Source organism: Notamacropus eugenii, chromosome 4 (genome assembly GCF_028372415.1).
Source record: "Notamacropus eugenii isolate mMacEug1 chromosome 4, mMacEug1.pri_v2, whole genome shotgun sequence".
NCBI lineage: Eukaryota > Metazoa > Chordata > Mammalia > Diprotodontia > Macropodidae > Notamacropus > Notamacropus eugenii.
Genome location: NC_092875.1, coordinates 322652818 through 322675847, shown reverse-complemented (window position 1 = coordinate 322675847; position 23030 = coordinate 322652818). Strand labels below are relative to the sequence as shown.

At 40.7% G+C, this 23030-nt stretch overlaps 1 protein-coding gene and 1 long non-coding RNA gene across 3 annotated transcripts in view; one reads left to right on the top strand and one right to left on the bottom strand.

Moving 5' to 3' along the window:
- LOC140502864 (uncharacterized) overlaps positions 1 to 17603 on the top strand; it is a 45637-nt gene extending 28034 nt beyond the window's left edge. Inside the window, exons 1-2 of one of the 2 annotated variants that reach the window (XR_011966601.1) lie at positions 918 to 10274; positions 16651 to 17603. This is a non-coding gene — a long non-coding RNA (uncharacterized lncRNA). Of the gene's footprint in view, positions 1 to 917; positions 10275 to 16650 lie in introns of those variants that run through there. The other variant, XR_011966600.1, reaches the window with a different exon arrangement.
- Positions 17587 to 23030, bottom strand: part of ACAA2 (acetyl-CoA acyltransferase 2) — a 41249-nt gene continuing 35805 nt past the window's right edge. The window contains exons 9-10 of the mRNA XM_072606920.1: positions 22060 to 22214; positions 17587 to 18273 (exon numbers count right to left, since the gene is read on the bottom strand). Coding sequence (XP_072463021.1) covers positions 18189 to 18273; positions 22060 to 22214 — 240 coding nt within the window. The 3' untranslated portion in view covers positions 17587 to 18188. The remainder of the gene's footprint in view (positions 18274 to 22059; positions 22215 to 23030) is intronic.

Here is a 23030-nt window from a genome sequence, read left to right as displayed (position 1 = left end):
CAGCAAAGAGAAGTCATAAGGGACTTACTAAAGCTGAACTGTTTACATTCCTACATGGAAAGACAATATTTGTAACTCTTGAAACACTTCAGTATCTGGGTACTGGGTGGGATTACACACACACACATGCACACACGCACACATACATAGAGACAGAGTGCACAGAGTGAATTGAAGAGAATGGGATCATATTTTTAAAAAAAAATGAAATCAAGCAGTGAGAGAGAAATATATTGGGAAGAGAAAGGGAGAAATGGAATAGGGCAAATTATCTCTCATAAAAGAGGCAAGTAAAAGACTCATTAGTGGAGGGATAAAGAGGGGAGGTGAGAGAAAAACATGAAGTCTACTCTCATCACATTCCACTAAAGGAAAGAATAAAATGCACACTCATTTTGGTAGGAAAACCTATCTCACAATACAGGAAAGTGGGGGATAAGGGGACAAGCAGGGTGGGGGGGATGATGGAAGGGAGGGCATGGGGAGGAGAGTGCAATTCGAGGTCGACACTCATGGGGAGGGATAGGATCAAAAGAGAATAGAAGTAATGGGGGACAGGATAGGATGGAGGGAAATATATAGTTAGTCCTATACAACACAACTATTATGGAAGTCATTTGCAAAACTACACAGATTTGGCCTATATTGAATTGCTTGCCTTCCAAAGGGAAGGGGTGGAGAGGGAGGGAGGTAAAGAAGTTGGAACTCAAAGTGTTAGGATCAACTGTCGAGGATTGTTCTTGCCACTAGGAAATAAGAAATACAGGTAAAGGGGTATAGAAAGCTATCTGGCCCTACAGGACAAAAGAGAAGACGGAGACAAGGGAAGAGAGGGATGATAGAAGAGGGAGCAGATTGGTCATAGGGGCAATTAGAATGCTTGGTGTTTGGGGGGGGAGGGGAGAAAAGGGGAGAAAATTTGTAACCCAAAATTTTGTTAAAATGAATGTTAAAAGTTAAATAAATAAATTTAATTTAAAAAAAGAAAAGAAAAGAAAAGAAAAAGGGTAGAGACTGGGGTAGGAAGGATGACATTGAGCCATTCCTTGGGAATGAAAGGAGCATCACCTGGAGATAGGTAGATGACTGCCTCAAGTCAAGTCAACAGACTTTTATTAAGCTCTTGACACAGATATAGTATCACTTCTATCAATCCTTCAATAAACATCAATTAAACATTTACTATGTCCCAGGCACTGTGCTAAGCACTGGGGATACAAAGAGAAGCAAAAGACAGGATCTGCTGTCAAAGAGCTTACATCAATTTAATGGGGGAAGACAATACAGGAAAAGTTGCTGCAAAGGTGGAGTCTGAGGAGTTATGGAGGGGAAGGAGATAAAAGTTCTCAGAACATGGTAGGGGTTGGTATGGTAGGGTAAGTCCTGCGGAGTCAAGAATGAAGACTGACAAGGAATAAAGTTGTAGTTGACCTGGGTCTGGGTCTCTTCGGTAAAATGGAGCTTCTGGTAGGAATCAGTCAACCAGACAGTCCAAGGATATGGACTGCATGCCATAGGCAGATGAGCGAGAGATTGCTGAGTGAGAGCAATAGAATTTTAAGACAATTTCATCCTCTTGGAAATGTTGCCTTTGGGATAAAGTAAAGAGTGGAGAGGTGGGTGTTGGAAACATTCCTATGCTGTGTGAGGCATGAGTGTAACCACCCACGGTGCAGATCACACAGTTTATCTTTTTAAATCATCACCATCATTATTATTTAGCGTTATCCAGGCAGATAGGAATGTTCCTGACAATTCTCTTTCTCTTTTTTTATTGCTCTCCAAAGCTGCAGGCCAAGTACTTTTGGGATGAGTCCTGGGAGTCTATTCAAGCCTTGCCACACTGAAGTAGAAGGTCTCTTCTGAGGACAGGGTTGGGAATACCTGTTTCTATCATGCTGGATCTAAGATATCCAACTCATAATGGTCTGGAGACAGAGCCTCTGTTATCTCATGATCCCAAGCATTGGGGGAATTAATAGGATTTTTAGGGTTCTGGAGATTCTCAGAGGCACCAGTCCCATGATTTCTTGTCTGGTATGGGCAACTAGAATCCATATTCTCACTCAACTCAATTGTATTCAACAAACATCAAATGCCTACTGTATGCAATGAATGCACTGTATTGGTGTGAAGGGATGCTTTGGTGTTTTGCTGACTAGGTGGCCTTGATATCTTGACTTTCTCCAATGTTACAATGTTGCTTTAGGAATAATGGGAGCACAGATAAAAGGATAGGTAAGAGTAGGACCGATTTATAGAAAGGCAAGTAGTCCAGTGTGGCTCAAGTTCAGCTCAGTTCAGGGAACAATGGGAAATAAGGGGGTGTGAGATTGTAACTAGAATGAAACTGTTCTCCATCCTTCCAATACCTCAGTGGGAGAATGTCTTAAACACTGCCAATGGATTTTTTTTGTTAGAATCTCTCATTTCATCAGGGTAAGGAACTGCACATCAGTAACTAGCTCTGCTTTACAGTCTTAGAGTTAGGGCACTCCATGGACACTTAACTAGTATGTCTCAGGGGTGGAACTTGAGCCAGGTGTTCCTAACTCTAAGGCCAGCCCTTTATCCACTACACCATGCTGCATTTAAAGAATTTTAGAGATCCTAAGATCTTCTCTCAAGCGATAGCTAAATGAGGCAGTGGCCTGGAGTCAAGAAGACCTGGGTTTAAATCTGGCCTCTTAGACTTTTTAGTTGCATGATCCTAGACACGTTACTTAATCTCTGTAAAATGAGGATAATAGTAGTACCTGTCTCCCATGGTTGTTGTGACAATCAAATGAAACAATGTTTGTAAAGTCCTTAGCACACTGCCTGGTACATAGTAGGTGTTTAATAAGTGCATATTTTCTTCCTTCTCAAAGTTGTGCCATACCCTACCTTTTCCTTATCTTCTCCTCCCTCCCAGTTTCTGGTACCACCTTCCCCCCAAATATTTCTCTTTATTTTTATTTGCATATGTTGTTTTTCTCCTGGTAGTCTATAAGCTCCTTGAGGGCAAGGGCTATTTCTTTTTTGTCTTTGTATTCCCAGAGCCATGCACAAAGTAGGAGCTGATTGATTGATTGAAAGTGGATTATTGTCAGTGTTATTATAGCACAATTTTGGTGGCTAACCTGTAAATAACCAGAGCCACAGACTCATTTTCCACAATATTAAGGAAAAAGAGAAATTCCTTTATAGGCTCTCTAATTCCATATAAGCACCAAATTCGAGAGTTAGAGAAAAGTTTGAATGAATGAATGCAATATAATAAAAATAAAGCATTAAAGTAGGATAACGAAAATTTAGAAGTGGAAGAAGAGATGCATGACTGAGCACCAGCTCTCCTACCTCCCCTGCTGTGTGACCTTGGGCAAGTAACTTAGGCTATCTGAGGTTCATAAGATCTTAGAGCTCTGAGGGACTTTAGAGTTCATTTAGTCAGAGCCTCTCATTTTATAGATGAGGCAACTGAAGCCCAGAGACCTGAGGCCACACAGAAGGTCTGTGCAGAATTAAATGTAGATTCTCTGCCTCTGATTCTGGATCAAACCTACCTTACCCTGCACCAAACTGAGTTTTCCATGGTGCCACAAAGCCTCAGTGTCCTTATCTGTAAAATATGGATAAGAACACTTGCATTATTAACCTCACAGAGTTGTTTTGAGTAAACCACAAAATTCTTTATAATGTAATAATTGAGTGCCATCCCTCCTTATCTCCATCTCTTGACTTCCCTGGTTTCTTTTAAGTCTCAACTAAAAGTTCCTCTTCTACTTTTCCAACCCCTCTTTATCCTAGTGCCATTCCCTTTTTATTTCCTTTTATCCTGTGAATAGCTTGTGTGTACATATGGCAGTTAGGTAGTGCAGGAGTCAGGAGGACTAGAGTTCAAATTTGGCCTCAGCCACTTCCTGTGTGACCCTGAACAAGTCACATAAGCCTGTTTTCCTGTTTCCTCATCTGTAAAGTGAGCTTGAGAAGGCTATGGCAAACCACACTGTAGTATCTTTGCCAAGAAAATTCCAGAAAAGGGGTCACAAAGAATCAGACATTACTGAACAAACATATTTGTTTGCTTGTTGTAACCCCATTAAATTGTGAGATGCTTTAAGGCAAAGATTGTTCTTGCCTCTTTTTGCAGCTCCAGCATTTAGCACAATGCCTGACATAGAAATAACTACTTACTGATTAACCTGGTACTAGGGAAAGAATGCATTCATGTATGGCAGACATTCAGGATGAAATCCTTGGGATTGTGGCAAAATGGAAAAAGTACTGTATTTGGAGTCAGGGACCTTAGCTTCCAACTCTGCCTCTAGCACTTATTACTTGACTTTGAACAAGCCAATCTACCTCTCTGGGCCTCAGTTCCCTCATTTGCAAGTTAAAAGGTTTGAACTAAGTGACCTCTAAAGTGCTTTCTAGATCTACAGCTACGATGCCATGAACCATAGGAGGAGAAGAATTAAATTATGTCCTCCTTTCTTGTGATTAGTTCCCTGTTAACCTGTACTTTGGAGGTAGCTGGGTGGTGCAGTGGATAAGAAAGTCTTAAACGGGGTAACAAAGAATCAAACACGACTGAAACAACTCAACAACAACAAAAACAACCTGGGCTTTCTGTATGATGATAATTATTTTTGTAATGACTCAATGCAAATTTATTGAGTAACAATAAATACATGATGACATTTTAGATGCAACCAATTTGAGAATTTGTTTCACTTGACTTTGTTCATTTATTACAGGGTTTTGTTTTTGTTTTTCCATTGGTGGAAGGAGGTAGAAGGGAGAAAAAATTGCCTGATAATTGAAAAAAAAAAAAAGGAAAAGTGGTAAAAAAAAAAAAGTATATGATGGATGAGTTCTGTACTAAGTATTGAAAGGAATAGAAAGACTCTAGCCTCTCTAAGTCCTTGGAGTGCTTTCTGAAACAACAAAGAAATCATGTTCGGTTTGATTTTAGTGTTGCATGTTTTATCATATTCAAATGTTGTGAAAATTGATGGTCCATGGAGAGCATGGGTGGTCACATTCAGAACACTCTATCCTCTGATCACACCAGAATTAACAGTTTACTGAATTTTTTGAATTAACAGACTTAAGGTCAATCTTGGTAACTGAGAGACACTCAAGAAACCCAGAGAACTGACTCTGAATTTCTGAAAGGCTAATTGGGAAGCCAAGGTGTACCTTGTAAGTGAGCATCCACTGCACAGGACATTCTCTGGGGTGGAATAGAGAGACCACAAGAGCTGAGGTCATGGGAAATGGACATGGATACCAATGGGACAGACACAGGGAGGAAGAAAGAAGCAGAAAATGGTAGAATGCTAGTGCTAAAAGAAACTTTAAAAATCACTTTGGTTTTGGCCCTTCTTTTTATAGAACAACCTGAGGCCCAGTGAGGGGACTTGACTTATCCAAAGTTGCATAGCTAGTTAATGAGCACAATATTGTGTTGCTTCCCAAGGTGGGGCTTGGAACTCGTTCGACTTGAGCCTTGCCTGAAAAATGGCAATTAGCCATTAAGTAATTTAAAAAACTAGTGCAGGATACTGAGAACAGGATAAGTGGAAGGACTAGGTACCTTTCAAGGTTCTTTCCAATTCTCAATCTATGATACTGTGGCACATTCAACTTTTTTAAAAGTGAGAGGAAGGAAGACTTTGGGGAAGAAGGCAATATCCCCACTGGCTTATCTCCCCCTCTACTTATTCAAGGAAGGATATGAGGGATTATTCAGTAGACTGGACATAATGAACTCAACAAAAACAACATCCCACATTGAGAGCTAGGGATTCAACGTATGTTGTCAAATGACCAGATGGAGAACAGGAGTCTGTGGTCTGTTTCTCCACTTCTCCTGACCAACCTGACCCCATCCTCCAGGCATTATCTGTACCAAAAATAACAGCTCTTTGCTCCAGCCTCTCCCACAATTCCAGCTAACTCAAAAAATATTTGAGCTTGAAAGCACATCAGAGACCACTCAGGCAAGGTTAAAGGCCAGATGATTTAGAACTGAACCTTGGAGATTATATCTGGTGTGCTCTTCTTTATTTTCCAGATGAAGAAACTGAGACCCAGGGAAGGAAAAGGAAATTGCTTGACATTATGCATAGTAGTCAGTGGCAGAATTAGGGCTTAAAACCAAGGTCTCCCAATTTAATGGGTTCTTCCCATTACAGCCCACTGCTCATCATTTAGAATCAGAAGGGATCGTGTAGGACTAGTTTTCCCCACTGGCCATCATCTCCTCGATGCCCATTTACAACTGGCTCTTTACATAATTATAAAGTTTGCCAGGGTTGTCTTGACCCTCTTGTTAAGCAGTTAGACTCTCTCTTATCCTCTGCTCTTGAATCTCTTGCTCCCTTAATCCACTACTGCTTATACCTTGCTGAAACCCACCCCTGGTTACTCCCACTATGGACATCCTCTGCTCCTACTTACATGTTACTGAGAAGAACTTGAAAAAGTGAACCCACTTGGGTTCACTACAAATTTATGTTATTTAATCTCAGCTGTGTTTATTGTTTGTTAATTTTTAAAAGGCATTTGGTTCAGTGGAGCATAGGCTCTCATTCAACAAAGTATCTCCCATGCATTGGTGAAAATCATTTGAGATCTTTTGGACAAATCCAACAGCTGACAGGTAGAGACAATAGCTTTGTTCTCTGATAGAAGCAGCATAGTGAAGTGAAAGACTGATGAATATGGATTGGTAGATAAGTAAATAGAGCATTTCATTTCTTACTATGTGCTAGGCACCACTGGGGAGACAAATACAAGGGAACAAGACAGTCCTTAAGGAGCTTATGTTCTAACGGGGGAAGGCAACACATAAAGTATTAGTGACAAGTGAAGGGTGGGGAAGGGATTCCTGAGGAAGCAAGGCAGCAGGTGAGAAGAAGCAGAAGGCTGGGAGAGAGAGTTCAGGAGAGCTCGAGGTGAAGCATGGCTGGTACACCCTTAGACCTGGGTTCTGCCTGCTTACAACCTGTGTGATTTTGAGTAAGTCACTCAATCCAGGGTGTGGCCCTCTAAGTCCTCAAGTGTCACCTTTTGATGGAATCCAAACTTCACAGAACAAATCCCCTTAATAAAAGGATTTGTTCTGTAAAACTTAGACTCAGTCTAAAGGTCACACCCAGGACCTAGAAGGCCACAGGTGCCCCAACCCTGACTTAACCATCGCTAGCCTCAGTTTATTTGTAAAACAAAGAGGTTAGACTAAATTACCTCTGAGGTCCATTCAAATAGAAATTTATTCTTAGCTTTTTATTATATAATTTATATATAAATTATTCATTTTTAGTTTTTTATTATCAACATGAAGTGATTTGAGAGTTCCTGTGGCACAGTGGATGGAGAGCTGGCTTGGTCTCAGGAAGCCTTGTGTTCAAGCCCTGCTGGTGATATGTGACTGCTATGTGGCTGCTGGGCAAGTTACTCACCCTCTCATTACCCTATGCAACTTTCTAAGACCTTAAGTTACAGAATAACAGTTCCCCACTCTGATGAAATCATAGTTTTAGAACAAGCTTTTAAAAACTAGATCAAATGAGTCATAAGACAGGCAAATGTATATTTCTTAAAGGAATTTATCACGATCTTGGAGGGACCTTTACCTGCTTCCATGTATAGAATGAAAAAAAATGCTTCTCTCTCCTCAAAGTGTGTCTCTAAGAACTCTGTGGGTCCCCAAAACCCTTTCAGTGGATCCACCAGGTCAAATTTTTTACAATAATACTAAGACATTTAAATTTTTAACATGGTAGATATTGATAGCTATGACCCGCATAAATAGAAACGCTTTGGGATTCCCAATGATGTTTTAGAATTTAAAAGGGTTCTGAGGCCAAAAATTTGGAGAAACACCGACATAAGAGAAATCTGATTAGAAAGGAGTTGAACTGATGAGGTACCTAAGCAAGGGTTGGGATATAGGGAGCCTGAGTGCTATCCATGAAATGTTGGGGAATCTGGAGATCATCGGCAGGACATTGCTATCCTCGCTAGAGGGAAATGGTGTAAGGAAAAGGACAAGAGTAGCACAGGATGGAAAGATGCATAGGTTGTAATTTGTACCAATGGAAAGAGTACTCACATTGAGAAGATCCATTGAAGTATCAAAATCTGTGGACGTAGTGTTGTATATGTGGAACATGCCATACAGCTCTGAATTCTCTTAGAATCAGAGAACAGTGAAGTAGGAAGCAGCCTTAAATATCACCTAAAGTCTTTTCGTATTATAAATGAGGAAGGCAAGGCCCAAAATTCCCTCCTTTGTAAAATGAGGGGATTAGATTATATCCCCCTGCTTAAGTCCCTTCCAACCTGAGATCTATAATCCTAACTGGGGTCTTGCCACTGGTCTCAATGACTCCAGAGGAGAGAGTGATGCTGATGACTTTGCACAGCCCTGCCTCATTAAATCCAATTCACTTGCAAATCAAGGTATCACCTCCATGATGTCATTGGTCCTCTTTGAGAATTAAGGACAATCTTATGAAGAAATGAGGTGTGGGAGAACGGGGAAGCAGTTTTCACTATTCATGGAGTAGGAAAGAGAAGCTACCAACGCACCCATTTGTGTCCCTATCTGTAACAAGTGATATTTATTTATTAGCATGAATATTTTGGTCTTTGTTTCCAGAGTGACTAGTGTGGTGCCAAACGTATAATCAGTGCTTGAGAAATGTTTACAGAGCTGAGTTGGCATGATTTGCCCAAAGTAATCCAGTTCCTTAGTAGCAGAGCAGGGTGTCCAACAAGAGGCAACAACCTTTCCTAGAGGAAAGACCAGGAAATCCCATGATTCTGAGGTCCAGACAAAGCTTTTGGCAGGGAAAGATCCTAGGGCATCCTGTGTGGAAGAGCATAAGAAGGACAAGAGCTGGCACTCCAGAGCTCTTTGCTGCTAGCCCTCCTTCTGAGTTCCTCAGAAACTTCAGGTGCGTCCATCATCCTGCTAAGCAACTGCCTGGTACCCTCCCTGGCAGCCTGACTTGGCTCTCTGATGACTCACTGCAATGTCCCTCTGTTCCATCCAGATGAGGCGCAAAGAATGAAGTGAACTGGAACCTTCATTCCCTAAGATTGTTTTCCATTGACAGACACTGCTGTTGACCCTAGACTCTTTTCTCTCTTTATATCTTGCGAACATTTCCAAAGGTTCAATACTTATTCTCCACTTCCCTGGATAGGATCCCTCCCCCAACTTTTGTTTTTGTTTTGAGTTTTTCTTTTCTCCTGGCAAAACAAGTTCAAGTATGCCCTCCCCAGCTGCCACAGTTTGCCTTCAAGATCGGCATGTTCTCTTCTTCCTTAGTATCTGATTGTATCTGATTTGGTGTTTCTCAGAGGGACTCTGAGAACTGCATGTCCAAGGCTTTTGCTGCTTTTGATAAAGCCCTTCTGAGCCTGGCCTTGTAGAATGTGGGCCTTTCTTTACTCTGTGTGGAAATAAAACCTTGGCTTTGGGCTTTAGGGGACTTCTGCTCTTCGCCTCTCCTCTAAGTTCCTGGAACATGATGAAATATTGGAAGACTGTGTTCCAGGCAGTAGAAAGGTTCGGTCTCACTTTCTCCTACCAGCACATACCTGAAGAGTTCTGTGTCGATCAAATTCTCTTTTCCCAATCACATTTCATTTCAGATATGCTTCCCCCTTTCCTCCTTTTAGTCAATCATAAATATTTATCCAGGACCTATTCTGTTCCCTGAACTTGGCATTCTTTCTCCTGCCCCTGTGAACTGTCACAGATGGTTCCTCCTCACTAGAACCCACTCATCTTTGCCTCTCAGACTCCATCTCTTCCTTCAAGGATCAGGTCAAGTATCACTTCTTTCAGTAAGCCTTCCTTGATCCTTGTGCCAGTGTTTTCTCCCTCTTCAGGTTATCTTATACTATATTTATTTGTGTACATACATATCTTATCCCTGCATTAGAATATAAGATCCTTGAGGACAGGGACAATTGGTTTTCTTGTTTTGCTTTGTTTTTGTATCCTCAGAACTTAGTCTGTGTTGTTCATCTTCTGTTCTCAAAGAGGATCAATGGCATCAGGAGGGTGATGTCTTGACTTGCAAGTGAATTGGATTTAAGTGAGGCAGAGCTGTGCAAAGTCACCAGCCTCACTCTCTCCTCCAGAGTCATCAGAGTCTAGTGGCAAGTCATAGGTCAAGATGACTGGCAATGGATGCAATGGGAAACCTTGGCCTTTTTAAGCAAAGATCTTTCCCAGGTCTCAATTTGTCAGAGACAATGCCTCTCAGGTAAGTAAAGATGAGGTAAGAATTGAGGCAAAAGATGCCCTAGTTTGCCATCACAAAAGAATCAGTTTGGAAGAGGAAGACCCTCAGAGTTTCTGGCCAGAACAGAAACAATTACTTAGCACAAAATAAGTACTTTAGTAATTTGGGACAGCTAGGTGGTACAATACATGAAATGTTTGATTGGAATGAAAAAGACCTGGAATTCTCTCTCAGGGTATGTCCCAAGAAACAAAGAGAAAAAATGAAAAAGTCAGACTCCACGGCTTCTAAGATCCATTTCAACTTGAAATCAATGATCCATATATTTGAGATGAATATTTGTTGAATGCTGAAGAAAAACAAAGACAATGTTCATATTCTTAAGGAATTATAGTTTGATTCATAGATTGGGAGGGGACTTTAGAGATTTCTAGTCCAATGCCTTCATTTTACAGAAAAGAAACTGGGACCCAGAGAGGTAACTTAATAAAGTCAGATGGGTTCTAAGTCTAATGGGGGACATAATAATCATGCAAATGAAATAATCAAAGGACACAAGCAGTGGTCTATGGCCAAGTACTATAAGACTATATAAGAGCAATAAGGAGTTCAGTGAAGAGGGTGAATAACTTAAGCCAGGTCTTCTAGCTAAATCCAATGACCTCCCCACCGCACTACACCACTGTCTGGGTAGATTTTGGAAATGCAGACCCCAGAGTGGAAAAGAAAGGAGTCTTCATAGGTACTCCAGGTGGTCAAAAAGCATAAATATTGGACACAGACTCAATCAGTCAACAAACATTTAGTAAATACCTACTATGTGCCAAGTACAGTCCTGTATGTGTGTGATACTAAGGCAAAAATGAAATAGTCTGTGCCCTCAAGGAGTCAGAAGAGCTGGATCCAAATTCTGGCTTTGCAACTTAATCATGTATATGACCTGGCAAATCATATCCTCTCTGTGAGACCCAATATGCACATCTCCAAAGTCGGCATAATCCTATTAGATCTGTCTCCCTAAGCTATTGTAGGGGATGTGAACCACACACACCATAGATGTTAATAGTATTCTGCCCTGGGGACATTTTGGTCTCAGGCACTGTTAACAGATGCCTGGAAGATAATATTGCCTTCCAAGGCTCCTGTTCTTTTTGGTCCTTCTTCTGACTATACACCTCTCTACTGGAGACTGGACCTAACTAAGGGAAGTGCTTTGTTGCAGGTAAAATAAAATGAAACAAGTTTCTGAGATCAGAGAACAGGTAAAGAAGGAGAACAGAGAGTGTAGGAGGGCCTGAAATTCAACTTGGACAAGCAGCCACTTACTCTACTTAAGGGCAAACCTGGGGGAAGAACTTCGCACTTTCGTCATACCAGTCATGGGAGAGAGGTCATGGACAAGGGTTTGGAATAGGGACTGGATTTCTTTCCACTGCCTTAGGGAATTCCCAGATGACAGAACTACCCTCCCCACTTTCTTGGTAACTTAAAGTATTGGCGAGTTGTCCAAAGCCCCGAGAGACCAGGTAACTTCCTCCACTCTCAATGGACAAGTTCCATTTTACAGACTGTAGGTCTGTAGCCCCATCTTGCAGATAAAGAAAAAAAGGCTCAGAGAGATTTGTCCAGTGGTAACAACCCTGCTAAATGTCCAAGCGATGACCTAATTCTTTAATCGATTTAACCACTTAAAATGGATGGGTTTCTGTCTCTGAGGTAGATAAGGAAATGGATTAGAAGTTTAAGTGACTTGTCTGTGGTTCCAGAGCTAATAGGTATCTCAGCCTGGGGTATGCCTGCTATACTCCCAAAGCATCATCTCCTACTGGACCATGACTTTCCTTACTTAGACTCCTCCCTTTCCTTCTTCAAAGACAAGGGAAATTGGGAGGCTGGGGGAAGGGACATAGGTGGTATAGTCCTGTAACTCTCTATTTTTCCATCAGCAGGGTGCCTCCCCTGGCTGATTACCTGAAATCTCATCACCATGCTGACTACATCAGTTGTTAGATACTCAACACCTTCTCAGCACCCTCAGTTGTCTCTCCTCTGGTCGGAGGGCTGGAGGATGGAGTAGTAAAGTCCTTCCAAAGTCCATCAGCCCCTCTGTTTGGGTTCAGTTCCAAAGGAACATCATGCCCTCTGATTCTCCACCCCCCTCCCCATTAAATTGTGAGCTCCTTGAGGACAAGGATTGTCTTTCTTTTTATTTGTATCCCCGGAACTGAACACAGTGCCTGGCATTCAGTGGGTGCCTAATAAATGCTTATTGAATTGAAAAGAATGATGGAATCAGAGTTATCAGGGTTTGGATCTTGCCATGACTTTGAATAAGCCATTTATTCCCTTTAATCTATAAATATCAGAGGTTTGGAGTAGCTGCAACTATGATTCATCGCCCTTTTGGTGGCAGAGTATTAATTTTGGTTGAAGGAAATCGAGTCACCTGCAGGCATGTACTGCCTCCTAGAGGAACAGACCTGTCATTGCACCCATTCTTCGTATGGTTGTATTTTACCTTAAATGGAAATCTCAAATGATCAATGACTGGAGTGAGGAAGGAATTAGAGGGACTATTTGCTTCATTTAAAAAGGATCTCCTCTAAAGATTCCTTTAGATAGTGAGATCTGAATTTTTAGGACTTTCTCTATTCCACAATTGTAAATACAACTTTTCAGAAATAATTATTCATATTTGAATAGCATTTTAACCTGGGGTCAATTACCTTTTTAAAAGAAAATTGATAACTATATTTCAATATAGTTGGTTTCCTTAGTGATCCTATGTATTTTATATATTTTAAAAACATTATTCTGAGAAGAGGACCAGAGCTTTCGCCTGCTTGCCAAAGTGGTTCACTAAGAACCACTAAAAAACCATCCTGCCTCAAAGATTTACAAAACTCTTACTTCACAATAACCATGTGAGGCAGGTAGAGCAAGTACTATTGTCCCCATTTTGAAAATGAAGAAAATAAACTCAGAGAGATTAAGTAATTTGCCCATGATGACACTGCCGAGCATCTGATCAGGAACCACTTAAAGTGAGGTATGCTTGTAGGCAGTTAGGTGGCATAGTGGGTAGGATGCTGGGTTTGGAGTCCCCAAGTTCAAATCCAGCCTCACATACTTACTAACTGGGTGACCCTGGGCAAGTCACTTAACTTTTGTTTGCCTTAAACCACTGGAGAGGGAAATGACAAACCGCTCCAGTATCGTTGCTAAGAGAACCCCATGGGCAGTATGGCCTATAGGATCCCAAAGAGTGGGACAAAAATGAAAGACAATTTGAAAAATGAATGGGTTTCCATTCTGCTCCCCCACCTCCGTCCCGTTGTACTCCCAAGTACAATTGTACAACATTAAAGCATGAGCTAAGAGTTAAGAGGTCCAGCTTGGCCATCAATTAATTTTGTGACTATAATCAAATATGATGGTAGCTAGATGGGGCCCTAGTGCACAGAGTGTCAATCCTCGAATTGGTTAGATTCATCTTCCTGAGTTAAGATCTGACCTTGGACACTTACTAGCTGTGTGACCCTGGGCAACTCACTTAACCCTGTTTGCCTCAGTTTCCTTATCTGTAAAATGCGCTGAAGGAAATGGCAAACCAATCCAGTATGTTTGCCAAGAATGGAGTCAACAAGAGTTGGATACAACTGAACCACAATCAAGTCACCAACTCCCTGTCACTTAGTTTCCTAATCTGTTCATTGAGGATAATACCTACCCTGCCTAACTGATGGGGATGTTGGGAGGCTGCAAAGAGACAATGGATGTGACAACCTCAACTACCAAGTGTTTTACAAACATCGTGGCTTATTATCAGAAATTGGGTGCCCTGACTCCCAATCTGGTGGGTCACCATTTGGACAGTTTGTGAGACCCACCTACCCCTTCACTTTAAGCACAAAAGGTCTTAAACCTCTTGCCATAGTTGTGGTACACTAGATCTAGAAAAGGGAAGCGAGAGGTCATCTGACCACCCCCCCTTGTCTAACAAATGGACAAACAAGAGTCCAAGATTAAGTGTCAGACGCAGAAGTTGAAATCGAGCCATTTTTGAACTCCCAAACCAGTACTCTTTCCACCATGCCATACTGTCTCCATCTGAGTCTATGCTGAAATGGGGCCACTCTATACCAGGTACATGCATGGTGCAAGGGTTGAGATCAGAACTGTTCAGGAAACAATAATATAAATAGGTTTAATTTCTTAGCCATCTTCTCATGGTTTTGTAGAGTCTGGAAGGAGCCCTGAAGTAGTAAATTAAGATTAGGAAATTGAGCCTCAGAAAGGAGAAATGCCTTGCATAAGGTCACTGGGCTTTGAATTCAGGTCCTTCTGCATCCAAGATCCCATTCTCTTTCTACCATGGACGATAAATAGTCTCTTCTTAGGTGGCGAACTACTAAGCCTGGATTCAGAAGAGTTGAATTTGAGTCCAGCCTCAGGTATTTATTAGTTCTGTGCCTGGGCAAATCTCTTAACCTGTTTGCCTCAGTTTCCTCATTTGTAAAATGGGGATAATAGCACTTACTACTTCCCAGGGTTGTTGTGAGGATCAAATGAGACAATACTTGTAAAGCACTTAGCAAAGTGCCTAGCACACAGTAAGCATTACATTTTTTTTAAGATTCATACTGTTTTTGTGTTAAAAGTGTTTTACAATTGTCTTCATGTAATCCCTGGGTTTGTCTTGGCAAGTAGATACCAAGCATTTTATACTGTTTGTACTTATTTTAAATGGAAATTCTCTATCTCTTCCTGCTGTTTTTTAAAATTTATTTTTAATTTACAACATGCAGTTCCACAAGCTTTTGAGTTCCACATTTTCTCCCCCTCCCTCCCATCTCAACTCCCCAAGATGGCGTGCAATCTGACATAGGCTCTACATATACATTCAAATTAAAGATATTTTCACATTAGCCATGTTGCAAAGAATAATAACCAATGGAATGAACCATGTGAAAGGAGAAACAAAACAAAACAAAAAAGAGAGAGATCTGATCTGCATTCAGATTCTATAATTCTTTCTCTGAATGTGGACAGCATTTTCCATCATCAGCCTTTTGGAGTCACACACAGTAAGCATTATATAAATGTTAGTTTTTAAAAGTATTAATCCTCTGCACAGAAGACAGCTTAAAATAAGAGAAAAACCCTCAAAGCTGTGTTTTTCTGTACTAAGGAAAATATTTTTGATAATTAATATACAGCATAATGGAATCTTGTCAACACTATACCTTTTAGATCTTGTGATTATCAAAATATCATCACCTTTGGAAGCTTGCTTGTTCCCTTCTCATAGGCTCATTAAACATACTTTCAATATATGCAGAAAACATTCCCATAAGAGATTTTATAGAAAAGATAGAAGTAGGATCTGTGGCCATTAGTTACTTCTATCTTCAAAGTAACTTTCTCGAGTCAATTTTGGGAGAGAACTTTCCCTTTTCAAGGTATATTGAAAATGCTGCATGAGGACCTTTGACCCAACAGGCTTTCCTCTCCATGCATCTGATCAGACTCAGAAAGTCACTCTAACTTCCTTTTTTTGGCATCATCACCAATTTGCCAAGCACTGAAGTGTTAAGGGGTTCCACTGTTACTGATGCTAATTGTAGTTCACTATGGAAACAACAGTATGTCTGCTTCATTTCCTGTTTGTTGCTTTGGTGTCATCTATAGATGTCTCTGGCTTGGTTGAGTCCTACATTAAGCTCTCCTTTTAAAGGTTTCTTTTCTCCTGTACTGCTTCCCCCCATTCCCTCCTCCATTTTGTAGGGATGATACAGCTTATGGTTTCTGATCATTTTCTTTTATGTTTTTATATTTATAAATTTTAAGCTAATTTTTACCTTGGCATCATGTCTTTCTGCTGGCTGTGGTGGTTTTAGTACTACTGAGGTCTTCTCATTTGTATTGAGTGTTGTATTGGTTAATATTCTCCAAGGAATGACAGTATTTGGAATCAAGTCTTTTACCCATTTCCCATATTCCGAGTCAATAGCTAATTTAAGTCATCTTTATCTTTTCTAATTTGGTATCAATTTTGACCATTGATCAAATCAGTCAATGATCTGACTTCATAAAGACAGTGGATTCTGAAATGACCCACACGGGTAAATAGTCATTTCCTATTTGATAAGAGACAATCAAATTTCACAAGGGGCCGAAACCAAGATAATCATGAGATACTGAGAAAGCAATATACCAAAAAAAAAAAAAAAAAAAGACTACACACAGAATGAAGATAGTGAAAGTGTCCTGTTTCTCAGCACCTAATATGCACGACTCATAAGAAGACTTTAAGATTGGCAGCTGGGAAATCTGAACACCTAGAACTATTTGGTGACTATTGGCTGACAGAAATGTGAATTTTGTTTTCTTACAGAAAGATAGAGGTGAATAATTTCACACAAGAAGACCTGCAGATTGGATTAGCAGAGCTGGTCAAGAGCAGACCTCAGAGCCTGAGCTCAGAACTGGGACCAGAAAAGACTTCCAGCTGGATCCAGAAATGGCTTTCAGAACCTACACTGTTTGGGACAGCAAACTAGAGGAAAAGGCTTTGCACAGTCATCTACTACTTAGAAGAATTGACTGGAAGAAAAAAAAAAGCTCTATGCCTTTGTTTTTCCCTGTTCTGCCTTCTTCCTGAGAGGTAATAAGTTTCCTGATGGGAACTTCAGATCCCAACAATGAGAGCAGACCTGTGAAAGCTCAGAAGATCCCGGGTTTAGGATTTCTATTTTGCTGAAAGTTCTTAACATTGCTTTGGAAGTGCAAAAGAGGAGCTAACAGAAGTAGCCCTTCCCAGCAAGAAAATGGGTAGACTCAGAAAAGGAATGGATGGGAATGGATAAATTATTGGGAAACCTCTCTCTGAGAAAAAAGGATATAATGCTCACAATCCATAGTTGAGTTATCTTGGGCCCATGTGTTATTACAAATGTCTTCATGGTATGATTCTGTAAGTGTGTACCCACTAATCACTTATGGATACTATGTATATCAGTAAGAGTGCGCCCTCAGTTTGTGAGATATAATATTATGTACCTATTATCCTGTCTTTGCCTTGTGTTTGTAAATGAGTTAATGGTTTCACCTTGGACAGCTGGTTAAATGAGAACCACATCTGTCACCAGTGAGGGCCCAGAAGCTACATGTAAGCAAAATCCATCCTTAATAGCTATGTATAACTGTAGGCACATCACATCATCTGTCTGAATCTATCTATAAAATATGCATAATAATATTTACACCATCTACCTGTTAACAATTTGAGGAAAGCACTTTGTAAATCATAAAGCACTATAAAAACAAGCCATTTATGGTAACTTGAAATTGAGATGACTTTTTATTGATATTTTATAATGATTTTTGCTACAAATGTCACAAATGATCTGAGAAGTGAATTTTGAACATTTTAGTACACAATAGTACACATTTTAGTATGCAGAAAAATTTCAAAAATGATCAGGAAAAGCCTTCTGATTGTAATGAAATGAAAAACACATCTTTTATGAGAGGAGTGAATTGGGTGACATCAGAGAGTTAAGGCAACAACTGGTAAGACGGCTCTGCAATTGTACAATAAGGCAGAAAGGTATGTTTGGTGGTTATAAGGCAGGAGTCCTGCTTTTGCCAAATTCCCTTAGAAATATACTTTAAAATATTGGTACCAAATAAGGAAACAGTTTTCTTTTAGGATGGGCACCTATTCTGGATAAATGGATTTCTTTCCCTTAGTATCCTCAGAATCCACTTCTAGGTCCACCATCTTCACCTCCTAGGCCCACTGGAAGTTTCTTTGGTAACACAAGATCAATGTCAGAAACTTAAGTGAAGGTTATTATTTTTCTTTCACGCAATTTTCAGCAAATAAATGTTTACAGGCCAAGGACTCTAGTTGCAATGTCCTTGGGTTCCTCAGGCTGTGTTCTCAATGATAACAGCGATACCTTGGCCACCACCAATGCAAGCTGATCCCACAGCATACTTTCCGCCTCGACGTCTAGAAAAGAAAGCAGTAGATAAGGTTTACTTTATGAGAGACAAGCACACAGCTTCCCCATCCCTGCAATCTTCCAATGAATAGAGGTTTAGATTCTGGGCTTTGCTGGAATACATGAGTTTAATGACGTTTACACATATAGAAGAATGGATAATTTTAGAAATGTTTTGCCTCTCTTTGATTAAGAACTAATGTCCTTTAGAGTATGCACCATCAGGTTCCAATTACCTTACAGAAGAGCTCAGACTCTGGAAACTGTTTTGAAGATGCTTCTCCTACCTGAAATTGTCTAGGGGAATGGAAAAGGGAATCAACATCTGTATGGAATCTACTATGTGTCAGGCATTGTGCTAAACACTTTTGCGAAGAGTATCTCGTTTGATCCTCACAACTCTGACAGTAGGTGCTGTTATCATCTCCATTTTACAGTGGAGTAAACTGAGACAAATGGAGGGTAAATGACTTATCCAGAATCACACAGCTAGTAAGTATCTGAGGCTGGATCTGAACTCAGGTCTTCCCAAATACAGGCTCAGCCACCCAGCTGCCTTTGAAATCCCTGAAAGGAATATTAGTCCAGGAGTCATTTGATCTGAGTTTCAATCCTAGCAATGCCACCAAAGAGCACGGTGACTGTAGGCAGTCATCCAACCTTTGAGTCATTTTCTCATTTACAAAAAATGGAATGCCTTCTGCCTTGGCTACCTCATAGGATAATTGTGAACAACAAACAAATAATGGATATCAAAAAACATACAAGTTTAATGTCATTATTTTTTCACGTAGTTCAACCAGAGGTTTCTTTATTGGCTTTTCAGTCTATATGTCCTCAATGGTCTGTGTAGGTGGTCTATATGGAGGGTAGTTGGTCTATATGTCTCCAGTGGTCTGTGTAGATGGTCTATATGAAGGTTAGGTGGTCTGAATTTTACTTTATCCTTTCTGCAAAGGAATGATGAGGGCCACAGATTTGAGAACTAGAAGGGACCTCAGAGGCTATCTAATCCAACTGTCTCATTTTACAGATGGAAGAAACTGACTGCAAGATTGAATGACTTTATTAATTTGGGAAATTGCCCAAAGACACACAAGTAATAATAATGTTTGCTAGCAATTACATGGAGGCAGCTAGTGATGTAGTGGATCAGAGCACTGGGCCTGGAGTCAGGATGACCTGAGTTCAGATCTGGCCTCAGACACTTACTAGCTGTGTGACTCTGGGTAAGTCACTAATAGCTGTTTGCTTCAGTTTCCTCATCTGTAAAATGAGCTGGAGAAGGAAATGATAAACCACTGCAGTATCTTTGCCAAGAAAACCCCAAAAGAGGTCATGAGGAGTTGGACACAACTGAATAACCCAGCAATAACAACAAAAACATTAGTATTGCACTAAGAGGTTGACAAGGCCCTTTACCTAGGTTAACTCTTTTGATCTTCACAACAACCCTGGGGGCAGATTGTATTATTATGCCTATTTTACAGATGAGGAAACTAAAGTAGACAGAAATCAAGCGGCTTGTCTAGGATAACAGAACTAGTAGGTCAAATTTGAACTCAGGTCTTCCTGATTCCAGGTCCAACATTTTGCCTAGCTACCTCTCCATCAGGAGTGGTAGGGAATGAGTTCCTTTGGTTCTGGAGTCAGCTGTGTGGCTAATGGTCAACAAGCATTTATTAAGCACTTAGTGTGCATCAGGCACTGTAGTTAGTGCTGGATTACAAAGAAGGACAAATATAGGGTACCTGCCCTGAAGGCACTGACATTTTAATGGGGGAAAAGTCCTTCAAATAACTATGAATATACACATTACATATAGAGTAGATAGTAGGTGGTGGTAGGGCAGATAGGAAAGGTCTCCTGCAGAAAGTAGGGTTTGAGCTGAGTCTGGAAGGAAGCCAAGGAAGTCAGCAGGTAGAGGTGAGGAAGGAGAACATTCCAGGCATGAGGCACTGCTATGACAAAGGCATGGAGATGAGAGATTGAGTGTCCTAAGCAAGGACCTGACCAAGAAGCCAGGATCACCAGATCTCGGAGTTACTTAATTTTTCTTGGGTCTCAGTTTGCTCATTTATAAAATGAGGGGGTTGGATTAGATGGTTTCTCAGTGGTGTTTTTGGAAGACTGACCCTAAAGGCCCTGTGGGCTCTAAGTTTATGACCCTGTGATTGTCTATGCTTTCTTCTACTTCATCTCTGAAGGCTATGAGAAGCTGAACAGTGCAGACCTGAGGCTGCCAGCAGGGGGAGCCCTTCTTAAAGAAATGGTGCCAGGGCTCTCATAGTCTCAGTCTGTTTTGAGAACAGAGAATAAGAGCTTAGCTCCTCTTTTGGTCTTGGGCCACATGTTTTAGAAATCAAAGTTCTTCATCCATTTGTTTTTTCAATGCAGAATGTTCATTTCTTTCATGTCAGTCCCACTGCAATCACTTCAATTCTTTAGCCTAAGAGACTTTAGCTTTCTTGGTTAATCCTAAAATCTCAAGCTAGTGGCACAGATCATGGAAACCATCCTAAAGCAGCCCTGCAGGAGACTACCTGCCCCCCTGTCCTGAGTGCTCTATACAGAGGCTATGTGATCTATATGTGCTCAGTGGTCTATATGGAGGCTATGTAGTCTGTATGTTCTCAGTGGTCTGTGTAGGTGGTCTATACAGAGGCTAGGTGGTCTATGTGTCCTCAATGGTCTATAATGGAGGCTACATGATCTATATGTAATCAGTGGTATATATGGAGGCCAGGCAGTTTATGTATCCTCAATGATCTATATGGAGGCTATGTGGTCTCTATGTCCTCAGTGGTCTGTATAGGTGGTCTATATGGAAGCTAGGTGGTGAGCAGTTTTGGTTAAAGCAGTTCGTGAAGATCATATAAAGGCATGGAGGAGCTGTGATCTACTTTGGTGAAGTAAACAACAATAAGACTTTGAATGACTTGAAGTCAGTGGAGACAGCATGGTTACAATGGCAAGGGCAATGACTCTGGAGTCAGAGCGCCAGGGCTCAAATTCCATGTCTGATGATTATGATCTGTGATCTAGGACAAGTTTATTTAATTTCCCTGGGTCTGTTTTCCTCATTTGAAATTTTTGAAAATCCTGAATTTTTGAAATATTGAAAAATAAGGGGGTAGGACTAGAAGGGAAGGGACTATAATAAGGCCAATGGAAAGGAAAGAGGCCCTAATGCTGATTCAGAAGATCCAGGTTTAATACTGCGAAAAAAACGTTAGGATCATAGATTCACATTTCTAAGACTGAAAGGCCATCTAGTCCAGTGTCCTCATTTCAGAGGCCCAGGGTAGTGAAGTGACTTCCTCAAAATCAAACCAGTTAGGATTTGAAACCAGGCCCTTGGACTCCTTCCTGCATATCACACTGCTTCCTAAAATGTAGCCAGCTGAAATATTATTAATCTAAAATAAGTAACCTAAGACCACTGCGAGAGAAGCAACCTCTGAAAGAGAAAACCAAACAGCAAAACACTCATTTTACACTGACTGGTTTTAGACTAGACCAGATATCCAAATCCCAATTCTCATAGTTACTTGTGTGAACTTGGGCACATCAGTGACTATCACCAAGCCTCAGCATCCTTGGACCAGATGGTCTCTGAGGTCCCTTCTGGCCCTGATTTATGATTCTAAATATAAAAGAATGCAATACAGCATGCACCTCCTAACTTGAGGTTAGACTTGTGACATTTAACCAACTTGTGCTACAAAGGCCAGAAAGACAAGGCTATTTGGAAATGAGAATAAGACTGAAATACAGTAACTTCTCATGGATACCTTAACTCATGAACCAGATGAGCAGTGATTCGTGTTCCAGAGGCTCCCAAAGGGTGGCCCAGGGAGATGGCTCCTCCATTCACATTGGTTTTACTTGAGTCAAGTTGCAAAGATACTTCCACTGCTAGATACTGCGGAGCAAAAGCTTCGTTCACCTTCAGGAGACAGGGTAGAACACTGGTTAGCTGGAGTAAATTCAGGTTGTCATTCAGTCGTTTCAGTCATGCCCAACTCTTCATGACTCCATTTGGGGCTTTCTTGACAAAGGTACTGGAGTGGTTTGCCATTTCCTTCTCTAGCTCATTTTACAGATGAGGAAACTGAGGCAAATAGGGTTAAATGATTTGCCCAGGGTGACACAGCTAGTAAGTGTCTGAGGCCAGATTTGAACTCAGGAAGATATGTTTTCCTGACTCCAGGCCCGGCACTCTATCCACTATCCCACCTAGCTGCCAAACAGTTTGCCTCATTCACATTGTAAAAGGTAGAACACTTACTTCTCTATCTCTTTTCATAGATTTTACATTTACTCTTCCTGTCTAGATTTACCTTTTAGGTGACTCTGTAAAGAGTATCTGTATTAACACTAAGTGTGACCTGTGTCCAGATATCAGATTAGATGTCTACTTCAGAGATGCTACCCATCAAATTTTCTTTTCTAAGTTGGAAGTTCACTAGTTCTATGAATGTTTTTAGATTTTAACTTTCTTGACAGTGATTACTGTTTCTACACTTTTTGACTAAAAATCACTGCAAACAAAAAAAGATCTGAAAACTGGGTTGACTAAGAGTCACCTCTGTGACATGGCCCCCCCCCCCCAAAATCTAATGCTCTCTTGACCCCCATTAACTGGAATTCAATGTTCAGAATGAAGGAGTATGAGATAATTCCACTATATTCTGCCTTGGTCAGACATCATTTGGAGTACTGTGTTCAATACTGGTTACCACATTTTAGGAGGGATAAGGAC